Genomic DNA, 18934 nt, shown 5'->3' with positions numbered 1-18934 from the left:
TTTTTCTTCTTAGTTTTGACCATATCATTTCAGTCTATTCAGGTTGGATAAAATCTTAGTTATCTTACCAAATGCATGTATTGATTGATTAATTGTCCTAGTTTTGTGTTGTTTGAAAATCTGATAAATACACTTTCTTCATTTTCATCTATGCTCAATGTGTAGAATGAGACAGGGCTAAGGATAGAGGCCTGTGGACTAATACCAGTGCTCTCCTTCCAGGTGGGGGGACAGTCCTAACGCTCCTTTTTTGGCTAAGGCTGGTTCAATCACCTATCAAACTGTGTAACCAGGATTAAAGATTGTCAAATGTCCTGATGAAATCAATAGACCCAATCAGCATTTCCCTGATATATAAACCTTATCATGAGCTCAAATACAACTTGAGCAGAGTAAGCTTGAGAATGTCCTAGAACTCCGGATTTCATTACTTATTCTGGCCAAACCAAGCTGGATGCCAAAGGTATCTAACCATACTGAATCAGAGTCCATGGTGAATCACAGTCCAGGTTATTTTGCTAGACACAGATGAAATTTACCTTCAGAAGAGTGGAACAGGAATTTGCTGACTCCCTCACAATCACGGGAGCACGTAAAACAACTCAGACTAGTTAGATGATGTGCCTGAAAGAACAAACTATGGACAACTACAGGTTGTGTTGCTGTAGAAAACAGAGTCCAATTCAACGTAATTTATTCCTGCATCGTAAACGCTGAGAAATGTGAAAGCGCCACACCAACAAGAAAGTGCTGTATCAATTTCAGGTAATACGTCCTAAGGTAAAATAAGGCACTAAACTAATGGCTTCCATGACTTGGCAATAAAAGTTAACAAAGCCAACGACTTCTTGTTTAATTCTTTTCCAACGCTACAGACATAGTTCTGCTTTCACCTTCATTACACTTTCATATGGTTTCAGCAGGGGATATACTTCCTCTTCCAAGAATCTCTGCACCTGCCAAAAAGAAAAGCAAATGTAAGACAAAAGAAAATGTAAAGATGGAAGTTTTGCTAACGCTTTTTTCAAAGTCAGTTTATATCACTGAGACCGAATTTGATAAAGCTTTTATCCCACCACTGAGTATTTCTTCACTGCCTGTCAGAAATCTCTCCCTAGACAGAGGCAGCTCAACCCACCACGCCTACATGTTTCCCCACAAACGAGCCCAGCCTGTCCTTTCAGTTGGTCTCATCATCGTCCACCCAGTACCCAAGCTGAAATCATCACGGCTTCTTCTCTCATCTTCATTCAACCTGCCAAGGGTCTAACTTCCTGAAGAGTCCTCCAATCTCTCCCCTCATCTGCATCTACCACTGCCTTGGCTCAACGTCCTCATCATCTACTGCTTGGCCCCCTGCAGCAGCTTCCTTACTGGTCTCCAACCTCCAGTTTAAGTCTCTCAAATCCAAAACAAACTTGGAGTCTGTCTCCAACTTTAAATCCTGTAATTACTTCTGGGTACTTGCTACTCCAGCAACAATCAAATGATTGTAGTTTCTCTCCCATGTTGGATGTCTATCTACTTGCCAACTCCTACTTTTCCCTAAGATTCAGCTCAGATGTCAAGTCTTCCAAGAGTCTTTCCCAACCTCTCCTATTCTCCTTTGTGATCCCTAAAAAGAATATGCTTCCCTCAACTCCTACAGGCACTGCTTGGTATTACAATGACCTTTTTATAAGCTTTTACCACTAAGTTTTGAGCTCCCTGAAGATGAGAATTATCTTTAAAGCCCCAGAATGAAGCACAGTACCCGAATACAAACTGAGCACTCAGTTGGCATTCGTAAATGTTTTTGAATTAGCTCTTGCAGTCTCCAAAAGACCAAGGGGAAAAATGATAAACATTTACTGAATACCTACCACGCGTCAAGCACTGTGCTAGGCCTTTTAATTCACATTACCACCACCCCATGAGATGTATATATTTTTTTAAAGTTTATTTAATTATTTTGAGAGAGAAAGAGAGAGAACATGTGTGTGTGCAAGCGGGGAAGGGGCAGAGGAAGGAGAGAATCCCAAGCAGGCTCCATGCTGTCAGCCCAATGCAGGGACCTACTACGTTAACCATGAAATCAGGACCTGAGGTGGACACTCAACCGAATGAGCCACTCAGGCACCCTGAGATGCATATTATCCTGTCAGCCAATGAAAGCCAGAAGTCAGGAATGAGCCTGACTGATCTGAGGGTAAAACCCAATCTCTGTCCATTATACCACATGCTCCAAACCAAAAGAGAATTCAGAGAAATCCACAGGGGGAAATAAGGCAGTTCAATACAACCAAACCTTCACATTTTAGCCTGCTCTGAATTCTTTCTGCCTAGCCTCATTTTTATCAGACTTCTTATTTTATAAGAAACATTAAAGACTGTATTCCAGGTTCTGTGGCCCAGCAGTGTAAAAAGAGGGCATTTGGGGAAACTTCTAGTGCCACAGAAGTGTTCTGGTGCTTACCTGTTGAGAGGCACGACCTGTAAAAGAAGAAGGATCCAGCAGACGGTCCAACTGGGAATGAATGGGACTGAAGTAGGCATCAGCCTGGATTCGCTCTATGAGGTCATTGTCACCTCCTTCCTGTTTGACCACAGCAGCTGCCTGCTGGGAAAGCACTCTAATTTTCTCATGGCAATCCTAGGAAGACAGTGGGGTATTGTTGATTCACTTACTAACAGGACATCTCATCATCATAACCATCATCCAATACCACAACTATGCTGTCTATCTATGGCTGGTACACAAAGCCCACCCACCCACTCCCCACCCAGGCTGAGGAAGTTCCCCTCACAGTCTAATTCCATCAAGATCTCAACCCTCCGAACATAACCTAGGATGAACCTGAAGTAAATGCCCATCTTGTGCTGGCTTTTTTTTTTTTTTTTTAGTTTAATTATTTTGAGAGAGATAGAGAGAGCAAGCAAGGGAGGGGCAGAGAGAGAGAGGGGACAGAGGATCCGAAGCAGGCTCTGTGCTGACAGCAGTGAGCCCGATGCGGGATTTGAACTCATGAACTGTGAGATCATGACTTGAGTCAAAATCAGATGCTTAACTGACTGAGCCGCCCAAGTGACTCTTGTGCTGGCTCCTCTAACAGCTCGTGAACCACGTGCTCTGTCGTGCCCACTTCCCATCATTTCCTATTACAAATTCAGACCTTATTCCTTTGCTAAGAGTGGACCTTTCCTACAAGTGATAAAGTGATTCACTTTTAACAAACCAAGTTCACCGTAATCACCCTCCAGAGATGAGCCTGCTCTATGGCAGAATATGGTCACTGTTCTGTACCAATACCACGACTGAGGGCAGATGACAGAAATGCTTTCATTCTTAAGGGAGGAGAGGAGGACTAAAGGTGCCCTTTCAATTTATCCAGGAGCATAAGGGGTTAACAAACCTGGCGGTTACCCCCAGCTTTCACCATGGCCATGATGATGTTCTCTGTGGCCATGAAAGGCAACTCTTGCCGAATGCGCCGTTCAATTACCTAGAAGAATGAACGAAGGGCTAAGATGCCTCACAGTTACAAAGTCATACACACAGTAAGAGATCAACTGTGACCAGCAAAATACAGAGAAGGACATGAACTACCATATCTATGAAGACAGAGGGTAGAATGGATCGTTTCAATCTGCATTTCAGTTTTCTTTCTAATTTAAAGTATTATTTTCATTTAAAGAAGGAAAAGCAATTTAAATACACTTTTAAAAGTTGCTTCATTGGGAAGATTTATAAAACCTCAACTTTGTTAAATTTCAGTGCCCCACCTCAAGAGCCAAGTATATAATGGGAACGAACCATCTGCCTCAGGTACCTAAAAACAGGCAAAAGAAACAGTCTACTCTGCCAGTCACACCACAGCTGATGATTCATGAAGCTCATGAACAGTTGAAGCCAATTCAAAGTATTTCCTTTTCTCTTTTTTATAAACGTTGTCTATGGATTCCAGAGTTAGTTCTCTAGAGCCACGTCACAACCTGAAGAATGAGCTCTGGTCAGGAACAACTCCTACTGGACTAGAATGCAGATCACCAAACATACTTACTCCAGAGCAGAAGATTATACTCACCCTCCCACATTCCAACCCCCACCCCAATATTTTGCTTTTTAATTGAGGCTTACTTTGGGGTACACCACCAATCCTTCAGAAATGTTCTGCAGCGTATTCAATATAGTATCTGCGGTGAGAAATGCCTCGGCCAAACAGATACGTCTAGAAAACAAATAGCCGTTCAGTTATCTCTTTAAGCAAATATCAATTTCAGTGAAATATAGGGTGTGTCCCAAGAAGCTGCTGTACTGACTTCTCATGCTACGTGTACTACTTGGACAACTTCCTTTAATCTCATGACTTTGGCTCTACCCCCAATATCCTGATGACTCTCAAATCCATCACCCCTTGTCCAGACCACCTGCCTAAAAGCCAGCTCACATACCAAACTGGAGAAGCTCTACCTGGTTGGTCTGTAGGTACCTCAAACCCAAAACTGGATCCAGTCACTTCTCCACTGCCTCCTGCTTACCATCTCAAACCTACTCTTCTTCTCCCTGTGGCTCCCATCTTCAGTAAATGGCACTTGTACCCCATCACCGATCTTAACACTCACTCCTATCAGCCACCAAGGCCGGCCAATCTGCCACTGATTTTATACCCATATGCTTCTTCTCTAATCACATGAGCACCGTGCCAGTATGGACTTCAATTTTTAAAAATAGCCTCCTAACTTGTCCTGACCAGATCCATATCCCCTTAAAACTGGTTCTCCCAATTGTTGCAGGGTGTTTTAGCAGGCACATATGATTAGGTCACACCCTGCTGAAAAATATTTAATGGCTGACTTCTGAATGGGTTCAGATGTCTTATTTTCATAAATGCCTTATTCCCTGGATTACACACAGATCCCAGAGAACTAGCTTAACTATATATCCTTTTCCCCTCAAATTCTAATACATTGCAAGCAAACCAGAATAACGTGACTCTGCTTTAAATAAGTATATATACAGGGGTGCCTGGCTGGCTCAGTTGGTGGAGCACATGACTCTTGGATCTCAGGGCTGTAAGTTTGAGCCCCATGTTGGGTATAGAGATTATTTAAAAATAAAATCTTTAGGGACACCTGGGTGGCTCAGTCGATTAAGCATCTGACTTCGGCTCAGGGCACAATCTCATGGTTCATGGGTTCAGGCCCCACATCAGGCTCTTTGCTGTCAGTCCAGAGGCTGCTTTGGATCCTCTGTCTGCCCCTCCCCTGCTCACACTCTCCCTATCTCTCAAAAATAAATACACATAAAGAAATTTTTTTAATAAATAAAAATTTTAAGTAAGCAGAAAACCATGTGCATGTTGGTACCCTATTCACAGCTACAAATTACTTCTGACCCATCTCATACCGAACCACCATATAATTGTGGCAAGACGTCACAGCTGACGTAACTACCTCCAGCACAGTAACTAAACTTTTCAGGGCCTACAGAGACCATCATATACTAGCTGTGATCCATAATCATGTTTTACCTCATTGCCTGTCACACAGACTTTACTCCCCCGTGCTACCTACTAGTAACTCCCTCTTCTTTCTCCTGCCTTTATGCTTGTATAGATGCTTCCAGTCCTGTCTTAAAGGTCTTTTAAAAATGCCTAGATTTCTTGAGTCTTAAAGCATTACCTCCTCTGTGAAGCCTTTCCTGACCCCCACACCTAGACTTCCCCTTAGCTCACACAGAGCGTATCTCACACACACTCTGTTCCTACACTCATCATACTGTTCTTTGTATGCTCTTGCCTCCCTGCTAGACTCCATGCTCTGTGGGGACAAGGAGGAAATGCACAGATGCTCAAAACATCCTTCTGCTTCCAGGCTCCTCTTCTGGTCCTCCCCACAACTCACTGTACACGGCACCCCCTTTTACTGACCGATTGGCACTATCATCCAGCGTGCGCTCGAACCACTGCACAGATGCCGTCTGCAGCGGGTCGACGATGAGGGTCATGAGGTGACGGGCAAGGCTACAGCAGCGCTCGGAGCGCATAGGGTTCCGCTTGTATGGCATCGCACTTGAGCCTGCCACGTACAAGGACGAGAAGCAAAGGCAGAGAGACTTCAGAGGACAATGAGTGCCCAGGCACGCTGCTGGGCGAGCTGTCAACACCCGCCCACGGGCCCCCTGGCATTTCTGTGGTGCTCCCAGGTCTCCACACAACACTCACCAATCTGCTGTTTTTCAAAGGGTTCCTCCATCTCCTTGAGGTTTGCCAGGAGTCGTATGTCGGTACAAATCTGGGGGGAAAGGGCCATAACGATGTGCAGAACTCTGGGAGTAGGGGCTAGGCTGATGGAGGTGAGCTCACCTCCCCAACAGATCCTGGAGAGTATCTCATTCAGACTTCTCCAGGCTCCTGAAGAGCAGGGATAACAAGTAAAGGAGCATGGAAACACTTCTGTGAAACATGGCTGCAGACAGCACGGAAAGACGACGCCAGATGAACTTTAATGAGAACGCAGAATCCAGTCCTGTCCTTTAAGACACCTTAAGAGGCTTCACCCACAGGCCCCAGATGGTGAAAAATGAAGTCTGACATCTCTTGAGAGATGCGACTGAACAAAACTCTGAGGCCAATTCCTTCTGTTTGTGCAAAGCTCTCATCCCAGCCCCACAAACTGCTGCCACCACTCACCTTGTGCACGGATGCCCCCAAGCTAGCCAGCACAGACAGCACCTCAATATCCACTTTTCGTGTATAGGTCTGCCCTGTGATGATGAAAGCCCTAGAAATAAATTGAAAAGAGCCGTACGTAAAAATATTTCAAAATGTGACTATGTCAAACAAATGAGCAAAAACCGACCCTGAGCAAAAGCTTGGTCTCACTGGTATACTGAGTCACACGGAGCCCAGATGACCTCACTGATAATCTGCTCCTGGAACAAATTGTTCTTCCACCCTTTTTACTAACACCCATGCCCCAGAAGGAAGGGTGGTCATGTGCACCCGTGTCCTCACAGCCCGATGGAAATGCCTGCAAGAAGGAGCCATGGTGGAGCCTGGCAGCCCTCAAGGGAAATGGTCAGATTTAGATGAATCCATCGGAGACCTCAACATGGGTAAGACTATTTCCTTCTTCCTTATAGATTATCAGAAAACAGAATCTAGACTATACAAAAATAAAACCCAGGAGGTAAAAGGAAATGGGTAGGGACGTCTGAGTGGCTCAGTCGGTTAAGCGTCCGACTTTGGCTCAGGTCATGATTTCACAGTTCGTGAGTTCCAGCCCTGCGTCAGACTCTGTGCTGACAGCTCGGAGCCTGGGGTCTCTTCAGATTCTGTGTCTCCTTCCCTCTGTGCCCTTCCCCTGCACGTGCTCCGTCTCTCAAAAATAAAACAAACATTTAAAAAAAAAAAAAAAAAAGAAAAAAGGAAACGGGTAGAAGAACAAAGGAAGAAAAAGGGTCAAATTTAGAGGTACACTGAACACGGGCCTTCCATCACTTAACAGGGAAGCCAACACCTTTCCCACTTACCTACCTTTTAAATCCTGCCTTTTCTGTCACTATCTTGTCAAGCTGCTCTACCTTGGAAGAAAAAGACATCCTTATAGAAATCCAGGTGTGACCAGTATGAGAATATCTCAATGTCCTGCCCTGATTTCGATCCTTGGTGCCCCTTTCGATCCAAAGACTCCACTCATCCCAGGATCCATCTCTCCGCCCATCCTAGAAGTCAGCTTTGTCCTTGGTGCCCGCATCACTGAACTTCCATGTCCCCTTGCTGCTCTCAGAATACCTTCTGGTCATCTCCCTCGAAGAGCTGCAGGAAGCTGGCCTGAGTGCCTGTGGTGCCTTTCACTCCCCGGAAGCGCAGGTCATCTCGGACACGCTTCAAATTCTGGAGGTCCATGCAAAGATCCTGAATCCAGAGACAGCAACGTTTCCCAACTGTGGTCAGCTGAGCAGGCCTGAAAATGACCCAAAGAGGACACACACAAGTCTCAAACCAAGGACTTACTTCATAAAAGCTTCACTCCCTCTTCAAACAATTACTGCTACCCCTGGAAAGAGGAAGAATTCAGGTAAGAGACAGAGAGGCCTGTCTCTTACCAGAGTGAAGAAGTGTGAGCAAGTGAGCAATAGTTATGATTCAATGTCATTTACAAATATTCAATGATTATGAAACTAAGATCTCCTAACATAGCTCTTTCTTTATCATCAAGAGGCAATATATGGGCAGGGACAACGCCTGTTTTGTTTGTCCCCAGGCTTTGGCAAGTCAAATATACTCATGTAACAAACATTTGCCAAATAGCTAATGTGTTCTTGGTTTTGAAAATACCATGAACAAGGAGCACCTGGCTGGCTCAGTCAGTTGGGCAGCCAGCCGACTCTTGATCTCGGCCCAGGTCAAGACCTCATGGTTGTGGAATCGAGCCCCACACTGGGCTCTGCACTGAGCATGGCGCCTGCTTGGGATTCTCCCTCTCCCACTCATGCTCTGTCTCTCAAAATAAACAAACATAAAAACAACAACAACAAACAAAACAGACAAGGTTCCTGTCCAACGGAGCTCGCGTTGTAGTGGAAACAAGTAAACAAAGTGACCGTTGATTTTATCAGAAATATGAAAAAATAAAATGATGAGGACACTGGAGAATGCCACTCTAGACTGGCGGTAAAGGAAGGCCTTTATGAGGAGACAAGGTTTGATAAGGAAGCAGCCATGCTGTGGACAACAACCCTAAAACATACATAACCCAAGGACTCTTAACCTAACAGCTAATGGCTTTGCTCCCCGTCCAAAGTCTAAATCAATTTATTGCCGGTCTGTTTCTGAACATAAAGCATAATAATGAGAACAAACTGCAATGATGTTGGAGTTTTGTTTTGTTTTTTTAATATTTATAATATTTATTTTTGAGAAAGAGAGACAGAGTGCAAGCAGGGAGGGGCAGAGAGAGAGGGAGACATAGAATCTGAAGCAGGCTCCAGGCTCTGAGCTGTCAGCACAGAACCCAACATGGGGCTCGAACTCACAAACCGTGAGATCATGACCTGAGCCAAAGTTGGACACTTAACCGACTAAGCCACCCAGGCGCCCTGATGGGGAGTTCTAATAAATGACCTAGCTCATTCCAAATGGATTCTCTCTCCTATCAGGCTAACAGTATGAACCGTGGGCAAACATGAAGGCACATCATGAGACGATATATCCCCAAATTAATTTCATGGTAGTTTTCTAGCTAACCCTTGCTAACAGATTACTGGTACAAGCAAAGAAATGAATGGATGGACTTGCATGGATCTGTTCACAGCAACACTGTACACAACAGCCACAAAGTGGAGACAACCCAAATGTCTATCAAACTAAAGAATGGACAAACAAAACTTGGTATATCCACCATCTTGGCTATAAAAAGAAATGAATGTGCTACACGCCACAATATGGATGAACACTGAAAACACTAAGTGAATGAAGCCAGTCATAGCAAGATAAATATTTTATGACTGCATTTAAATAAAATGTCCAGAGTAGTGCCTGGCTGGCTCAGTCAGTTAAGTGTCCAACTTCAACTCAGGTCATGATCTCCTGTCATGGTTCAAGGATTCGAGTCCTGCATGAGGTTCTCTGCTGTAAGTGCGGAGCCCGCTTCGGATCTCTGTCTCCCTGTCTCTCTGCCCCTTGCCACCCCCTCCTCTAGCTCTCAAAAAAGAAACACTAAAAAAACATTTTAAATAAAATATCCAGAAGAGACAAATCCATAGACAGAAAATAGATCAGTGATGGCAAGGGGCTAGGTAAGGGGGGAAGGCTAATAACTAAATGGGTATGGGTTTTCTGAAGGGTGATGGAAATATTCTGAAATTATATACTGGTGACTGTAAATAAATCTGTAAGTATACTAAAAATCTGTAAATATACTAAAAACCACTAAGTGTACACTTTTTTTTTTTAATGTTTATTTATTTTTGAGACAGAGAGAGACAGAGCATGAACAGGGGAGGGGCAGAGAGAGAGGGAGACACAGAATCTGAGGCAGGCTCCAGGCTCTGAGCTGTCAGCACAGAGCCCGATGCGGGGCTCGAACTCACGGACTGCGAGATCACGACCTGAGCCGAAGTTGGCCGCTTAACCGACTGAGCCACCCAGGCGCCCCACTAAGTGTACCCTTAAAAAGGGTGAGTTTTATGGTATGTGAACTGTATCTCAATAAAGCTGCTTTTTAAGTAGGCACTATACCCAACGTGGACCTTGAACTCACAACCCTGAGACCAAGAGTCACATGCTCTACTGACTGAGCCAGCCAGGTGCCCCAAAGCTGCTTCCCTTTGACTGCAGGAACTGACCCACACTGATGTGATCTCATGCACCAATACCATTTTCTGAGTGCTTAATGCCTGCTAACCGTGGCAGCAGATACCTCTCTCATCACGCTACCCCCAGAGGAATACTGGGAGGCCCACAACTCTCCAGTGCTCACAGGAGAGGGAGAGGAGTCGTGACTCAGGTAATGCTAGGGAGCCAGCACGAGGCAACATTTGTCATGGCCAGCCCAAACACACCTTGCACTGACTCCTCATGAACAATTTCTTCAGGTTTCTGCGACAAGTGCAGGCCCTAACTTTAAGGAAGATTAGACTCAACAGATTTTCCTCAATGTTAGGAGACAGTATCTTCGTCGCCATAGCAATATCCCACCAAGATGTAAGGCAGATGCTAACACACCACTACTCAAATATCATCACTTGAAACCTGCTACTAGCATTCCAAAAATGACATTATCTGCTTTGAAAAGATTTTATTTGGTAATTATAAAAATACTTGAACGTTTTACATATCAAAAATACAAAATAGGGAAAAATTTAATTATCCTATTACCTCATAAACCAGAGTAATTAACATTTACATCTTGGTGTAATTTCTTCCAATATTTGTACAATTCATATGCTGTCTTTATCCCAAAACAGTAACCTACGCACATTTCCACAATAGGAGTCTTATAAGCAGCATTTTAACGGCTACATGTTATTCAAGCCTATGAATATATTATATCTCATTTAATTCTTCTCTTATTGTGGACAGCTAGATTGTTTCCGGTGCTTACTATCATAACCAATATTTTAACAAAGATCTTTGCACGTAAGACTTTTTGCATAATTTAGATTACTTACTTCAGTAGGAGTCTCAAAAACAGAATTACTAAATCAATGAGCATGAATACTTTCAAACGCTCTTGATCCGTATTTCCCAATGTTCCCCAAATGAACTCTCACCAGTATAGCTTTTAAGGTAGGGACCAGGTTCATTCCTCATAAGCATCCTAAGTTATTTGCTTAAACTATTTTTTTTAAGTGTTTATCCATTTTTGAGAAAGAGACAGAGACAGAACCGTGGAGTAAGGCCAGAAAGAGAGGGAGACACAGAATCTGAAGCAGGCTCCAGGCTGTCAGCACAGAGCCCAACATGGGGCTTGAACTCATGAACCACGAGATCATGACCTGAGCTGAAATTGGACGCTTAACTGACTGAGCCACCCAGGCACCCCTTAAACTATGTTTTGAGTTTCTTCACCTCCAGCTTCCGTGGAGAAGGGAAACTGAAGGAAGAAATGAAAGCCAAACGCATACCAACAAGCCCAAATCCCGAGAAGTAATCACATCACTTACTGGAAATGTGTGAAACCTAAGGTAGGAAGGCTGGCTCGTTCCTTAGCAAAGTCAGCAAGCCGAGAGATCACTCTGGCGAGCTGTAAGAAAGACCATGTGATAGAAACAGGGTGAGTTCAGGGTAAGCTCGTTATATAATCAGGAACTAAACTTTCAGACAATTTAATATAAAATTAGATCTCCAGCTTGTGGAAGGCAGAGACATTATCTTTTTATCTTTGTATCCCAAAATGCCTTGAAGATTTAAGAGCAACCAATGTTTGATAAGTGAGTTGACTATCTAAAAAGTCATGAACTTATTCTGCACAATTTTAAGACCGTTAACATGCTCATGCAGGGGAAACAGGACAAAATCATGAATCTGACCCAATGTCAACAACATGCTGCTGGTTAACTGCCTTTATTAAAAGACTATGTTTTGTTTTTTAAAGGTATTTATTTATTTTGAGAGACAGCACATGAGCACAGGCAGTGGAGGGGCAGAGACAGAGAGAATCCCAAACAGGCTCCACACTGTCAGCACAGAGCCCAACGTGAGGCTCGATCTCATCAACTCTGAGATCATGACCTGAGTTGAAACCAAGAGCCGGACACTTAACCGATTGAGCCACCCAAGGGCCCCAAAAGGCTAGATTTTAAAAAGGATTCACTTAGAGCATTTTAACTCAAAAAGACAATTCGTTCTACAGATGAGATATAGGATCATTCACCTGACTAAAGAATAATCTATTTATATTCACATTGCATTGATTTATTCGTAAGTGGTGCCCATCTCCTATCATGGGGAATCCAGGGCTGGCAGGAAACTTCTGCCAATTCCTTACCTTTGGCAAAAGCAGGTCAAATGCATTTCTGAGAATAATCAGGTCCTGCAAAGGAAAATGCAGTGGTCTCACATTAAACAGCTTTGCCCAAACAATATTATTACACAATACTTTTTGGCCATCACCACTGGGTTTCTCAGCTAGCCACCTACCTCACTATTAGCAACCCTCTGTGCAATTCAGAAGATGCTAACAGAAGTTGTTCTTTTCAGATTACTATTTTAAAACCACATCAACCTAGAGAGCAGTACTTCTGGGATCTCTAAGGAACAAAACCTTTATACTCCTAAAGGCCAATTTATGTGGTAACTAAAATGACGGGAAAACAGTTATGGGCAAACCTTCATCCTGAATATTGTGAAGATGTCCAGGTCAACAAGCTTTCTATCTTTCCAAAAGGAGTGCCTGAGTATCTGAGAAGCTTCCATGGGGCACATTCCATTAGCCTTCTGTCCTTTTTCCACATCTACCATTGCTAACAACAAAAAAGACATGAACCAGAACATCAAGGTTTAGGAAATTTAAAGCTGTTCTTGAGGAAAATAAGAGATGTGTTTCAGGCAACTCCAATACAAATTGCTGAGCCCAACTTATACAATACAGTGGGTATTCAAAAAAAAGTGTATTCCCCCATGAGAAAGGATTGTTCTTCTTCTATTATGTGAGTAATACACATACAGATGCCTTTTATTAGGTACCACTTGAGACTGAAAGCATTTGGGGCAACTTAAAAATTAGTGGCTTCTTTCTGAATTGGAAGTGTATCTGGAATCAAACTTCTGGTCCCACGGGCGCAGCATGATTAAGAGGACAGCTTTGGAGCCATCCTCCCCGGGCTTGATTCTTATCTAGCTGTGTGACATTAGGCAAGTTCTTCAACTTCTCTTTAAGTATCCTCATCTGTGGAGACAGGGATCATAAAGCTAGATCCCCAAGACTACATATTCTGATTCCATTTCTATGACATTACCAGAAAAGGCAAAACTACAGAGAAAGAAAGCAGATCAACGGTTGTTTGGGTTGGAAAGCAGGAGTGGGAAGTGACTGCACACGGGTACGAGAACTTTTTAGAGTGAGGGATGCGTTGTAAAACTGGAGCATAGTGAAGGTTGAACTGCATAAATTTACTAAAACTCATTGAACCACACATTTAAGATGGGTAAATTTATGGCATGTAAACTGCACCTCAAAAAGCTGTTTAAAAATGGAGATAAAAGGACCTTTTCCACGGTTCTTGTGAAGAATACAAGAAGTCATACACACAAAGTGCTCAGAATAGTGCCAAGCACTTGGTAAATTCTTAGGAAAATTATTACTTTTCATGAAAGATATTACTTTTTTATGTTTGAGGATAAGCTGCTTCTGCTAATTAAGTTTCACGTAAGAATCATAATGTAATTCTTTCTTTTCAGACGTTACAGCAAAGAGTTATAAAGGACTTCGGAAAGAAAATTACCTTGCCACTAAAACGCTAAGACCTTGGCTTATGCCCAAACAGCCAATGCAGAAACAGTATCTGCAGGTCTTATTTTATGGAGGTCATGAGAGACTTACAGTTTAGATTGGAAGGATAACAAAAGCAGAAAATTCCTCAGTGTTAAGATACCCCTAAAACTAAAGATTTATGGAGTCACTTCCTATAACTAGACAAAAATCAAATAAAATTTATAAATCCATTATGAAGACCGAGTTCTAAGTGGAAACAAAACACAGGTTCCTACTGTATTATCTCCAACATAGCAGGAGGTGGCTCCAAGGTGAATTACAGCAGCAGCTTTTGGGCAGCAGTGGCCAAACGTGTGCACATGAGCCATCACATCATGTCGTAACTGTTTCTCTTCCTCAGCTGCCATCTTGAAGTCGATGTTGTCCAAGTTTGATTTCATCTCCTGGATTTGTTCATCTGTGATAGGCAAACCCAACGTCTGCAGAACAGGCAAAACAAAATACCTCAAGCGTCACAATGACTTGAAGTGACACCAAGAAATACATTGGTTCATGTTAGCATTTATGTCCCGCCTCCCAATTCTTTTTTTTTTAAATTTTGTTTTTTTAATGTTTGTATTTATTTTTGAGACGTAGAGAGACAGAGCATTGAGCGGGTAAGGGGCAGAGAGAGAGGGAGACAGAATCTGAAGTAGGCTCCAGGTTCCGAGCCGTCAGCACAGAACCTGACGCAGGGCTCGAACTCTCAACCACGAGATCATGACCTAAGCCGAAGTCAGATGCTCATCCGACTGAAGCACCCAGGCGCCCACCTCCCAATTCTTAAATTAAGATTTGGGGCAACTAAAAGAACATGGGTGGGGAAAGGCAAGGTTTTCTTAATGAATCATGGTAAGTTACATTCTAAGTAAACACCAAAATATACAACAATGTACATTTTGTATATTTCAACAACGTAATTCTGATCTTTGTTCCCTCTGCCCTTGTATCTCTTCCTGGCTCACACAGTCTGGTCTTTGGGCTCAAATGTTACCTCCTCAAAGAGGTCTTTCCTGATGCCAATGTGAAATATTCTTCTTATATGTCACTCTTCTATTCCTTTAGCCTAAATTTATTTAGAGCACTTATCACCACATGACATTTCTTACAAATGCATTAGCCTGTCCCTCCCCCTACAATGTATACTCCACAAGAGAAGAACCTTGTTGTATTTATTGCTTACCCCTTAGTGCTTGGCATGTAAGTGCCCCAGGTGTGGGATCCAGGCCACAGCTTTACATTTGACCCAGACAGATTTACTTCAAGAAATGAAAATTAAGAATGTTGTAAGTGGTTTTGCCAACAAATTACGTACAGCAAATTGAGTAAAACAAAGCCTTTACAGGATATTATTGAGAAAATAAACACATCAACAGCTTACATTCATCCACCACTGGAAAAGTCAGGCCGGCAAAGAGCAGCTTGCAGCCCAGGCAGCTCAGACCCCTGGATCCAAGAGCTAAACATATAGACTGGTGAAATTTATTCAAACGTCACTTGAAATTCCCAAGTCCTGGCCTTGGGAAGGATCTTGCGTCTTAGACCTGTCTTGTCCGAGATGGTGGCTACTTGCCAGATGTGGCTATTTACATCTAAAATGGTTAAAGTGGGGCAGCTGGGTGACTCAGTCAGTTGGGCTTCTGAGTTCGGCTCAGGTCATAATCTGGCAGGTTCGCGCTCCACGTCGGGCTTGGAGCTGATAACTGGGAGCCTGGGGCCTACTTCAGATTCTACGTCTCCCCCTCTCTCTGCCCCTCCCCCACTCGCGCTGGGTCTCTGTCTCAAAAATAAACACTAAAAAAAATTGTTTTTAAATAATAATAAATTTAAAAAAATAATAAAATGGTAAAAAGTAAAAATTCAGTTTCTTGGTCACACTAGCCACATTTCAAAAGCTCAGCAGCCACACTGAGCAAAACTGCCTCGAAGTGTCTGTTAGCCAGTAGATAGGACACCTCGGGCCTCCTTCCAAAGCAAAGCAACAGGGGGCAGTGTGGCCAAACTGCTTCTTATCCCCAAGCAATGCATCTTGTCAAAATTCATCCCCCACTCTTGCTTTTCTGCATTCCTCCTAATCTTTAAAAAAAATTTTTAATGTTTATTTTTGAAGGAGAGAGAGACAGACTGTGAGTGGGGGAGGGGCAGAGAGAGAGAGAGAGACAGACAGACAGACAGACAGACAGAATCTGAGGCAGGCTCCAGGCTGAGCTGTCAGCACAGAGCCTGACGCAGGGCTCGAACCCACAAACCGTGAGATATGACCTAAGCCGAAGTCGGACGCTCAACCGACTAAGCCACCGAGGCACCCCTCTCCTAATCTCTTATTCCTCAAATTTTTGTCTTAACTACTAAATTATTACGTAGTTCCTGCTAATTTTAAAAATTTTTTAATGTTTATTTTTGAGAGAGAGACAGAGTGTGAGCGGGAGAGGGGCAGAGAAAGAGGGAGACACAGAATCTGAAGCAGGCTCCAGGCTGAGCTGTCAGCACAGAACCTGACGTGGGGCTCGAACCCATGAACCACGAAATCATGACCTGAGCTGAAGTTGGATGCCTAACCAACTGAGCCACCCAGGCACCCCTAGTTTATGCTAATTTTGACACCCTACAAGAGAATCCAAACGCAGATTATACCAACATTGTATGCATTTCAGGCAATGTGCACACTGGCCAGAGGAAAGAACACACATTCAGACTCTACATTTCAATTCCAGCTTCATTTACTAGCTGCGGTGATCCTGAAAGTCTGTTTTTTTTTGTTTTTTCAACTTTAAAAAAAATGTTTATTTATTCGTGACAGGCAGAGTGTGAGTGGAGGAGGGGCAGAGAGAGAGAGAGAGAGAGAGAGAGAGATACAAAATCTGAAGCAGGCTCCAGGTTCTGAGCTGTCAGCAGAGCCCAATGCGGGGCTGGAACTCACGAACCGTGAGATCATGACCTGAGCCAAGGCCGGACACTTAACCTACTGAGCCACCCAGGTGCCCCATTCTGCAAAGTCTTTGAATGCCACTACCCTCATCTATATAACGGAGTATCATATGAAATGGAAAAGAGTACATAACAGTACATGATAAATGACCACACACTACTGATGTCCCTTTCTACCCATTATTGTCTGAGCCAATAGTTTATGAAGTCTCTCTGTGCCTCCATTCCATCACCGGTAAAACATCTGTAAAATAGTTACAGTACAGTGTTATTTTGAGGATTAATGAGGTATTAATATGCCAAGTCTTAAGATAGTGTCTTGGCAGGCGTGATAAACGTGTCTATTATTATGTCATTTACTTTTTTTGAGCAGGCATGATAGGAGTGTCTACTGTTATGTCACTTAATTTTCTTGAGCACACTGATGGGGAGGGGAAAAATCTAGGAAGCGTTCCCTATTTGGGGAGTTCCTTTGTACTTGGGTCCCAGGCACATACTGTTTGTTTCCCTGTTTACTGATGCCATTTGAGAAGGCATTGCCATCTGGCTTGTGGCATTTTCCTCTGAAACTTTATAGCTCTCTGGATCACTTTCAGTTTTCTTCAACTCCTCTGGGAAGGCCGCTCTGGAGCTATTTCTGAAAGCGTTGGGCCGAACAGCTCTATATGCAGCTCTTAAAAGAGACACCAGAAAACCCATCTAATAACCCCCTACCCCGATTCTCCCTCCTTAGAGGCAAAGTGCAGTAGAGTGGAGCGAAGACAGTGGCCTAGGAAGCATGAATTTTGTAGGGACAGTCCTGCCATTAACCACACTGAGGCATTGTGAAAGATAAGGTGGCTAAGCTCTCACGCTCTGCACTGAACCCAGGTTCACACCCGGGTACGCTATTAATGGTTCGGAGCAAATAACGCGCTTGGCTATCACCGAGGCTTGATTTCTCCCGTATAATGTGGGGAAAGCACCACCTAGTTTGCAAAGTTTCTATGGGTTAAACGGGAAAAGAAATCAGCACAATAGCACGTAACAAGGGCTCAGGGTCCGTGTTAAGCAGTGTATCCCTGCAGGAATGGCCAAGATAAATCCCTAAAATGACAGCGTGCCTTTCTCGCCGCCTCCTCCGCCTCTAACCCTCCGTGACTCAAAACAAAGGAGGCAACAGGTGTCGGCTCCCGGGCTTCCTGCCCTGACCTTCCTGGGGCCACAGCTCCTCAGAAAAGGGACACCCGGCCGAAAATAGCGGGGCAGCTGCTCCCGGGGGCCAAGCCCAGGCGCGACGCCGAGCCCCGCACGTGCTGGGGCGGGCCCGGCCCCTCATCCCGGTGGCCCATTACCTGCTCGGCCTCCGCCAGCCACAGCCAGAGCTGCCGCCATGTCCGGAATTTGTACCTGTCGCTAAACACGAAGCACATCTCCGGGCTGGCGTAACGGGAGGCAAGCGGCGAGCGGTAGCTGTCGTGCCCGCAGGCCGCCTGCTGTCCCCCACGATCGCCTCCCTCCGCCATCCCGGGCACGCCTCACCACCAGGTCAGGGCCGAGCCAGCGAGGGCGGGAGCGGAAGCCCGGGGACGGGACTTCCTCCACGCGGGGCGGAACTTCCTCCACTTGGTCTCGCCCCCGGGCTTCCGGGGGCCCGGAGCCTTCGGAGTTGTCGGGTTTTCCGCTGCTTGATGTTGAGTATTGTCAAGTTTATCTTCGTGTACAAGAAACGTCATTAGCGCCTCTTAAGCTCCTGAGCCGCTGTGTGCCTCAGTGTCCCCATTTGAAGAAAGGTACATTAAGACCAGCCTTGAAGATTGCCGTGAGGTTAGAGTGTTAGATCGATGCCTGGGACGCTCAGAAACCCGTGTGTATTTGCCATTATTAGTTATGGTTGTCGCCCACCCCAGCTTCACCGCCACTGCCTATCTGGCACCGCACGCAGTTCTGAGGAGGAATGAGCGTTTGTTGAGTTCCAAGTGAGCCCCTCGCACGGAACTGCAGTAAAAACGGATTTCAGCCAGTGCTAGAACTGAGACTCCCAGAAGCCGAGTGTCTTGTTGAGTGA

The 18934-nt window shown here is 44.4% G+C and overlaps 1 protein-coding gene across 4 annotated transcripts; it reads right to left on the bottom strand.

Moving 5' to 3' along the window:
- Window positions 1–677: 677 nt before the first annotated feature.
- Window positions 678–18445, bottom strand: ADSL (adenylosuccinate lyase). Of its 4 annotated transcripts, XM_042947899.1 has the most exons (14): window positions 18222–18297; window positions 15143–15218; window positions 14196–14399; window positions 12475–12519; window positions 11651–11730; window positions 7776–7947; window positions 7518–7564; window positions 6672–6762; window positions 6204–6273; window positions 5910–6057; window positions 4118–4208; window positions 3393–3482; window positions 2456–2632; window positions 678–956 (listed from the first exon to the last, which is right to left on the bottom strand). In XM_042947899.1, exons 3-14 carry the CDS (start codon window positions 14358–14360, stop codon window positions 870–872), a joined length of 1263 nt encoding a protein of 420 aa, XP_042803833.1. In that variant the 5' UTR covers window positions 14361–14399; window positions 15143–15218; window positions 18222–18297; the 3' UTR covers window positions 678–869. The 4 variants fall into 4 exon arrangements, with proteins under 4 accessions (XP_042803833.1, XP_042803832.1, XP_042803834.1 ...); XM_042947898.1 differs by lacking the exon at window positions 15143–15218 and having other exon boundaries at window positions 18222–18445; XM_042947900.1 differs by lacking the exon at window positions 15143–15218 and having other exon boundaries at window positions 18277–18300.
- Window positions 18446–18934: the final 489 nt, after the last annotated feature.

This window comes from Panthera leo, chromosome B4 (assembly GCF_018350215.1).
Source record: "Panthera leo isolate Ple1 chromosome B4, P.leo_Ple1_pat1.1, whole genome shotgun sequence".
Lineage (NCBI taxonomy): Eukaryota > Metazoa > Chordata > Mammalia > Carnivora > Felidae > Panthera > Panthera leo.
The sequence above is the reverse complement of the archived record's forward strand: the minus strand, read 5'-3'. Positions and strand labels throughout refer to the sequence as shown.